The 9063-nt window shown below is 52.2% G+C and overlaps 1 protein-coding gene across 3 annotated transcripts in view; it reads left to right on the top strand.

The window, feature by feature from the left end:
• Nucleotides 1–4488, top strand: part of LARP1 (La ribonucleoprotein 1, translational regulator) — a gene marked incomplete at both ends in the record, with an annotated part of 55930 nt that extends 51442 nt beyond the window's left edge. For all 3 annotated transcript variants that reach the window (XM_080699555.1, XM_080699556.1, XM_080699557.1), the window contains 3 exons: nucleotides 1770–1879; nucleotides 2004–2131; nucleotides 4285–4488. In XM_080699555.1, coding sequence (XP_080555681.1) covers nucleotides 1770–1879; nucleotides 2004–2131; nucleotides 4285–4488 — 442 coding nt within the window. The remainder of the gene's footprint in view (nucleotides 1–1769; nucleotides 1880–2003; nucleotides 2132–4284) is intronic.
• Between the last annotated feature and the right edge of the window lie 4575 nt (nucleotides 4489–9063).

Below are 9063 nucleotides of genomic sequence, written 5' to 3' on the forward strand. Positions count from 1 at the left end.
ACAAGGTCTACAACACTAAGTTGTAGAAGCCTCACTAAGTAGCTGAGGCTGGCCGTGAACTGTGATCCTCCTGTCTCAGCCTCCCAAGTGTTGGGATTACCAGCCTGCAACACCACGCCCGGCTGGAACCTAGTGGCATTTTATCTCTGAGCTATAGCCCCAGTCCTATTTTATTCTTCTATTTTGAAACAAGGTCTCACTAAGTATTAGCTGAGGCTGGCCGAGAACCTGTGATCTTGTTTTCTCAGCCTCCCAAGTACTGGGATTACAAGCCAATGGCACCACACTAGCTTCCCATTCTTTTTATTTTACTTGAGACATGGTCTTGCTAAGTTGTTGAGGCTGGCCTCCAACTTGATCCTCTTGCAACAGCCTCTCAAGTGGCAGAGCTTGCAGCTTTATAGATGCCATCCTACAAATTCTGTGAATGTCCTTTTGTATCTTTTTTAAAATCATTTATCAGCATGAGCATTTCCCTTGTAATCCCGGGGGCTGAGACAGGATGATCCAGCTTCGCGGACAGCCTCAGCTACTACTTAGTGAGGCCCTTTGCAACTCAGTGAGACCCTGATTCAAAGTAAAGACTAAAACATAGCGCTGGGGGCCGGGCGTGGTGGCACGCACTTGTAATCCCAGCATTCGGAAGGCTGAGACTGGAGGATCGCAGTTCGCAGACAGCCTCAGGTACTTAGTGAGGCCCTCTGCAACTCAGTGAGACCTAGTTTCAAAATAAAGAATAAAAAGTAGGGCAGGGGCTGTAGCTCAGAGGTCAAATGCCCCTGGGTTTCATCTCCAGACCCGCCGGAAAAAAAAAAAAATAGGGCTGGGGGTGTAGCTCAGAGGTAGAATACTTCTGGGTTCCATCCCCAATACCGTGCAAAAAAAAAATAATAAAATATTTAACTTATTTCTTACAGATGTTAAATGCTTTTTGTAGAAAGTTTGGGAAACACAGATGAGAAAGATCTTGAAATTTCAATTCTGAAAGACAACCCTTATTATTATCAGTAGTAGTAGTAGTAGTAGTAGTAGCAGCAGCAGCAGCAGCAGCAGCAGCAGCAGCAGTAGTAGTAGTAGTACTGGGGATTGAACCCAGGGGCATTCTACCTCTAAGCTACACCCCCAGCCTGATTTTATTTCTTATTTGGAAAGAGGTTCACTAGGTTACTGAGATCCTTGCTTGCCTCCACCTCCCAAGTACTGGGATTTTAAGTTTCTGTTTCCAGATTTTGCATGTGTGGATGCAAAATTTACATACTAATTTACAAAAATGGGATAATTTATGTAACAGTTTGAAACAACACGTACATTTTCTTTAATAATGATATTACACACTGGGCGTGGAAGCTTGGTTAAATGGTTAGGTAGAGAGCTTTAACCTGGTATTGGCAAAGGCTCTCTGTAGAGACAGTAAACATTGAACCTTTGTGGGCCGTAAGGTCTCTGTCACAGCCTCTCAACTCTGCTTGGATGACAGGAAGCCCAGAGGTGCGATGTATGTAAAGGAATTGGAGCGCACTTATGGATGTGGGCATGGGCTGGGCAGTGGGGAGGGTCTGCCGCCGCCGGCCAGCAGTGAGCATTTCCTGCTGGACTCGCTTAGACTAGCATTAAGTGTCAGCCCTCCTTATTATTAAAGTATCCGCCATTTTTTCAGTGCAGGAGTAACACTTGCTTACACTGCTTCATAACTCTGCTGTGTGCCACGTCCTCTATTTCACTGCTGAAGGCCTGGTGCCCTGGCTTTACTGGCTTCTGTCCTCCTGCAGATACGGTTTGGAGTGCCTTTTTCGATACTACAGTTATGGCCTGGAGAAGAAGTTCAGGCTGGACATTTTCAAGGATTTTCAGGAGGAAACCGTGAAGGACTATGAAGCTGGTAGGAGTCTGGGAGTCATCTCTCCAGGAGCCTGGTTGCTGGGCTTTGGTCTCATACTCCCCTCCCCTGCCCTTCTTGACCTCAGTGGCTTTCTACCTCTCCCTCATCACCTCTTTCCCTACAGGCCAACTCTATGGACTGGAGAAGTTCTGGGCCTTCTTGAAATATTCCAAAGCCAAAAATTTGGACATTGACCCCAAACTGCAAGAATACCTCGGCAAATTCCGGCGCCTAGAAGACTTCCGAGTAGATGTAAGTAAAGGTCTTTTCTTCCTGTTTGTTCTGAAAAGCAAGCATTTCTGGAATCCGGAGCCTGAGTTCTGGTCCCAGCTATGCCTCTGCCCCCAGGAGGACGAGAACACACAGTGAGGTTGCCCCAGCCTCCCTTCTTACTGTCAACGGTGCCAGGTCCTCAAGGCACCCTCTCCCTTACGCCACACAGCCCTGCTTGCTGCTGTGACCAGGTTCACCTCCAGTAGTGTTGATCGTGATAAATGTATTTGCTCTTTCTGGAAGTGTATGAGTGAATGTCCAAGGCTATATCCTGGAGCGCTACCTCAACAGTGACATCCAGTGGCAGCTCTGGGTCACTGCTGCTGGGCTTATCGAGGAAAGTGATTGGAAGAATTTAACTGATCTCGCAGGTGCCAGCTGGATTTCTAATTGCCAGATGCTTCAGGGATTCCCAAGACGAGTGACAGACTCTTTATGTCAAAGAGTTTTGGGTGGCTGGGGTGTGGCACCGAGGCATACTGTGTGCTGAACATATGCAAGGCCCCAAGTTCAATTCATAGCAACCCCCCCCCCAAAAAAAAAAAAAAAAAGACAGTAAAAGCCTTAACTGAAAAGTTTATTTATTTGGTGCTGGGGATTGAAACCAGAGGCATTCTGTTTCCAAGCTATACCCCCAGCCCGATTCTATTTTTTTACTTGGAAACAGGGTCTCACTAGGTTGCTGAGAGCCTCACTAGAGGCTGGCTTTGAACCTACATCCTCCTGTCTCAGCCTCTTAGGTATTGGGGTTATAAGCTTATGTGCCACCACACCTGGCTCTAAAGAGTTTATAAGAGCTGGACGTGGTGGCGCACGCTTGTAATCCCCACACTTGGGAGGCTGGAACAGGAGGATCGCATGGGTTCAAAGCCAGCCTCAGCTACTTAGGCTCTCAGCAACTTAGTGAGACCCTGTTTGTCTGGGAGTATAGCCTGGAGGTAGAAAGCCTCTGGGTTCCACCCCCAGTACCACACACAAAAAAAGTTTATAAGGTAGTAGAGATCTCTGCTAGTTCTTCCCTTCAAACCTTTTAGCAAAGAGGCAAATTAGAAGTAAGTGGCAGTAATAGCCCTCACATACATTGCTTTAAAACTGCCATTGAGCGTTTACTGTGCTAAACATTTGCCCTTACCTCATTGAAGCCTTTGGTGGTAAAGCAAGCACAGCCTATTGTCATCACACGGATGGGCAAACTGAGCCTCATGGCCACCCAGGAAGATAGGATGGCACTGCTCAGGTCTTCCAGTGTAAAGACAGGTCTGTGTCTGCCATCCTTGCAGTGGGAAAGGCATGCAGATGCGGAGAGGCCTTATATGAGGTAGATGTATTAGGGTAGAACAGATTTTTGGTACCCAAAAAAGGAGAGATCTTTGAACCGTTGGTACTGGGTGACCAGCAGGATCATGGTCTACATCTTGGTGTGGTGGCTGGCTTAGGGTCGTAGGACTGTTGCTAAGGGGTGGCCGGCAGGATCAAGGTCTGTGTCTTGGCGCGGTGGCTGGCTTTGGGTCCTGAGGGGAGGAGCAGAGCTTCCGGGCCTTCTGAGCTAGGCATCTTGGCATGCTGGTGCCCTGCTCTGTACATTTCCTGAGCAACAGGTCACGCTCAGATGGGAACAGAAATTTATGTTGATAAAAGCCTGGTCTTTAGGGGGTAAGTGAATCTAAAGTTTGTATCTTCTACTTAACCTGCTATGGGACCCGGAATAAATAACTTGTGTGTCAGTTTCCTGGTCTATAAAATCAGATAGTATGTCTACATTGGAGTGTGGCGTGGGCCCTATGAGAGGAGGAATGTGCATAAGTAGCACAGTGCTTGGCAGAGAGAGATGCTGAGTGGCTGGGAAGTAATTTTTAAGGTCTGTTACCTACATTTGTAGATAGAAAGTAGATCTGAGCCAGGCGAGGTGGCTGGAGACAGGAGGAGGATGCAGATTAAAGCCAGCCACAGCAACTTAGTGAGTGATGCCCTGTTTCCAACTGAAAAAAATGAAGTCTGTCTGGGGGTGTAGCCTAGGGGCAGAGGGCCCCTGGGTTCCATCCCCAGTACCACCAAAAAAAACAGTAGATCTCTAGGCAGCGCTGAAGGGGTGTGGGTGTGCCCTGTAGTCACAGACGACCTCTTTGTTGCAGCCCCCGATGGGTGAGGAGGGCAACCACAAGCGGCACCCAGTGGCAGCAGGCGGCGGCGGCGAGGGCAGGAAGCGGTGCCCCTCCCAGTCTTCCAGCAGGCCTGCCGCCATCAGCCAACCCCCTGTACCACCGGCTGGCCAGCCTGCCCGGGAAGATGCCCAATGGACAAGCCAGCACTCGGACACACAGACTTTGGGAAAGTGAAGAGCTCCGTGGCCCTGGGGTTTGGAGGGGAAGGGGTGGGGTGGTCGAGGGTCCATGGGGTGCCCAGTCCCAGGAGAGGGCATAAAGGAGAGACAGGCCTGGAGTGAGGAGGATGGGCCTTTGTGCTGAGTAGCAGTGTGTACACCATTCGGGCTATCAGAGGTGCCCTGGGCAGGAGCCTCCGCGTACTCTCCCTTCCCACCTCTCCAGGACTCTTCCAGCCTAGCTTCTTCTAAGGGGGGAGGGAGAGGGGGGAGATTTTTTATATATATATACATATATATATATATATCAAGTTTTAAATTATTGATAGTTTGTCTGGATTACCAAAATCACTCTTGAGCCCTGCCCGCGGCTGCCAGGCCGCAGCCCTGGTCCCACCCACAGCCTCCTTGCCCCCAAGCCAACTATGCAGCCACCGGAGGCCTGCGGCCCGCGCCCAGCACGCCCCAGGAGGCTCTGGCAGCGCCCGGCCCAGGAGCACCAGCCCCTTGGTCACCGGGGCTTGTCACCACCGTGTTCTCTCCTGCTGCCCACCTTGCCCTTCTGCCACTGTGGGAGAAGGTAACCAAAGGATCGAAACGTGGGGACAGAGAGGTTCCAGCCTCTCTTAACGCCCCTCGCCCCACTCCCCTTATTCCCCAGCCCAGAGAGACGCTGCTCATACCAGAAAAGACTATTGAAAGATGATTTATTTTATTTTTCTCTGACCGTACCATCCTTGGGAAAATGGAAAAAAAAGATAAAAATCGACCATAAAAAAAACAACAAAAAAATCAGAAAACCCCCACCTAATCCATAGAAAGTGATGTCTTTCCCCTCTCCTTGGATTTTTTTTTTTGTTCTTGAAAATAATATTTTTTTAAAAGTTGCCTTATTGTGGAGCGGGAATCTGAAATAATACCCGAATGCCTGTTTTCCTCGGTGGAGTCAACCCGAAGAGCTCCCGCCTTCTCTGGATGTGCCTGGGCGTGGACTGGCTGGAATCCTTCTCTGGACTTAGTTGCATGTACAGCGCCTCCTGCTGGAGGCGAGAGAGCTGGGCGGCTGTGCCGGAGCGCGCCTCAAGCCCGCCGTTGCATCCTTTGAAGCTGACGTCCGTGTCTGTGCACTGCTGCCACTGTCGTGTCCTCCCTGCTTGCTCTCGCCTCGCGACAGGCCCTGTCCTGCCGTGGCGCCCTTCATCTACCCTGGGACCCCAAGGCTGAGTGCTTCACACTTTTGGAAAACAGAGTCGGCCTGGATCCAGAACACATTTGTCCTCCGCTGGAGCGTCTCCCCAAGCCCGAGGGGAAGGGAGCACCTGGCAGCTGAGGCTCCGGTTTTTCTCACATTGTCCTGAAAGATGTCTGAGACCTCAGGGGGTGCTCTCGCCTAAAGGTGGTAAAAGGTGCCATTCTCCTCTGAGGGTCTGGGGGGCTCTCCCTATCTTGCGTTCCCCCTCTGCAAGCCATCTCTGCCCACCCTCTGATTGACCCCATCTGGGAACACGGGATGCGGAGGAGCTGGGGGCTGGGGGATCCTGCCCGATGGTGCAGCCCTGCGGCAGGAAGGTATATGTGGACATAGAGTATACCTGACTTCTCTTCTCCGGCACTGACTGCCTGAGTTGGGCTGTGAATGACAGCGGAGTGGCTGGAATCTGCGTTTTCAGACCCTAGAGAGGGCGTTGAGGCACGGACCCACACGGCCTGGGCTGTGTCGAGTGGCACAACCGCTTCACCCCCCGTGGGAACTGGGCGCCCGAAGTTCACGTTCTTGTCGCTCAGCTACTGAAGCTGCGTCGGCCTCCTTCCCACAGGCCCCTCTGTCGGCCAAGGTCAGGAGCAGATGGCATCCCAGGCCGGCGAGGGGTCCCTCGCCACTCAGTGTGTGCGCCCGTCCATGCTCGTGAGTGTGCGGGAAGCCCGTCTCACTCTGCCATTTATTCGTCTGAACCGAGGGTGACGTCTGGGCTCTGCTGCTGCGACGGTGGGATCCGAGGCCTCCCCTGCCCAGTCTGGTGCCCGCCCACAGTGTGCCGGGCAGTGGACCCCTCCACCCTTCCCTTCATCCCCCATGTTTTTTTCTGGGTCACTCAGCCTCGTACTGGATCCAGCACCACAGAAACCTCAGTGTTTGGCCTCTGCTGGTCTTGGGGGCAAGGAAGCCTCGGAGTGGGGGAGAGGCTGTTCATCTAACTCTCCTCCCAGGCACCCAGGAGGCGGGGGAGGACTTCATCTCAGTAGGCTGAGGAGGGGTGGGGGGCTTCTTTCATTTTCATTTCTTTGTTTGTAACATGTTAGGAGTTAATGTTGCAAAGAGTAGTTTACATCTTCACTTTCTGAAGACACTTGAATCTAGGACCGATGTACCTGTGACAAGCACGCCAAGAGCGGCAGGGCCAGCAGGACTAGCCACTGCACCCACCATCTTCCCACGGGACCTAATCCTGAGAAAGCGGCCACCTGCCCCGCGCCCTCTGTTCATCCTCTGCGCTCCCGAGGTCTGTCCCGCCAGCTCCACCTGTGGGCGTCAGCCCTGGCACGGCCGGGTCCTCGGCTCCTGGGCCCGGGAGCAAGTGCACTCACTCCACAGAGAAGGCCCAGCCGCCCTGCTTCAGCCCCACCCCGGACTCAGACAGGCAGAGCCCCGCCACGCTGTTCGGTGTTTCATTGTTGTGTTCCATTGTAGCTCTTTCCCCCTTTTCTGATGATTGATTACACAAGAAAGTAAGCTGCCTAGAAGGCTCTGGAAGTGCGGAGCAGGGGTCAGAAGACCAGCTAGGGAGCGAGGAGGTGTTCTGCCAAAAGCCTGGGTAGAGTGGCCTGGGTCACCTGGCACCCTCCCAGACGGGAACCTCCAGGTATCTCGTGTGGAAGCTCCCTGGTTCTCCCTGGCCCCGTCTCCTCCAGCCATGTTGGTGGCAGAGGCAGAGAAGGTAAGAACTTGCAGCCCGCTTCTCACTGAGAGGAAAACGTGTCATCTGGCTACGCGGAGAAGGTTCCACCTTACGCTCATAGTACGTTATCTACCATGTGCTAGGATATCGCATTTAAAAGGACAAAAAAAAATGTAAAATACTTGAATGAGCTTGTATTATAACATTAATATTATTGAGAGTATCTGCTTTCCAGGCTGAAGTGATTCATTCATCATTCTAGTCCTGCTTTAGTCCTTTGTAATTTGTGGTAATTATGCTTTTCTTTTTAATACAAAAAAATGTATAAAAATAAAAATTTGAAAAGGCAAGGTACTGGCTGGTCTTCCACCTGGGGTGCTGCTGTTGGCGAGGATGCAGGGACTCGCAGCGCTCCGGCGGCCTCACCAAGTCATTCGCCTTCACCTTGGGCCTTAAGCGGGGCTGGGGCTCTGCTGCTGCTGTGGGAGACCGCCAAGGCGATCCTCACGGGGCCGGCACCTGCAGGCGTGTGAGGGAACGGCAGCCGTGGTGTAAGCATTTGGGGTCCGGGCCAGCTGCTGGGCCCCAAGATGGGACTTGAGGGAGGGCACGGTGATGAGCTCCCACTTCATAAAGCCTGCCGTGTTCATACAGGAACTTGTCTCCCATACTGAGTATACTATCAAACGTGTGTGTGTGTGTGTGTGTGTCTGTGTGTGTGTGTCTGTGTGTGTGTCTGTGTTAGTTATTGGGGATTGAACCCAGGGTCTATCTCTGAGCTATACACCCCAGCCCTATTTTCATTATTTTGAAACAGGGTTTCACTAAGTTGCAGAGGGCCTCACTAAGTAGCTGAGGCTGGTAACCCGTGATCCTCCTGGCCCAAATACAAGGATTACAAGCGTGCATCACCCTGTCCAGCTTCAAGTGGCGTGTAAGAGGTTTCTTTGCTGTCCTTCCGGTGGGCAGCAGCAGTCGTGGCCTCCGTAGGCCAGAGGGACTTAGGAGATGCTGCCCAGGGTTTCCGCAGATTGGCTGGTGCCTTGGGTGCAGGAAGGTGAGCAAGTCCAGCCACTTCCATTCCTGTTAGGAGGGGTCATCAAGGGGGCTGTGGGCCGTGCGACACCACCTCAGCACCCAAATGTCACGGCCATGGGTTAGAACAAGCCTGGTAGTGGGCTGCAAAAACCCGCAGTGCATACTGGGACTGATTGGAGACGGCTTTATTTAGCATGCATTTTCCTTCCGTATTCATACTTTGTGCTGGCAGTTGAGGGCTGCCTCTCCAGTCTTCTGTATCTATCAACCTCAGGGCCATTCTGTTCGGTGCAGAAAAGGACAGGGCTGGCCGGGCGCGGTGGCGCACACTTGTAATCCCCGCGCTTGGGAAGCAGAGACAAGAGGACCATGCTGCCTTAAGAGACCCTGTTTCCAAATAACAACATACAAATAGGTCAGGGAGTGTATCCCGGAGGTAGAAGGGTTCCCGGGAACCCCAGTACCACCAAAAAAAAAAAGAGAGAGAGAGAGAGAGACAGGTCTCGGGCCCTCTGCCAGTAACTGACCGCCTGCCTCACACAATGTGCAGTCCCGTCCCCTGTTGGCCTTGCAGAACTTAGTCTAGGCCACGCGGAGGTGTGCGTGTGCTTTTCCTTCGTGTGCTCTTTCCTTGCCCTGTCCCTAGCTTCCTGATG

This window comes from Muscardinus avellanarius (genome assembly GCF_963383645.1).
Source record: "Muscardinus avellanarius genome assembly, chromosome: 7".
NCBI lineage: Eukaryota > Metazoa > Chordata > Mammalia > Rodentia > Gliridae > Muscardinus > Muscardinus avellanarius.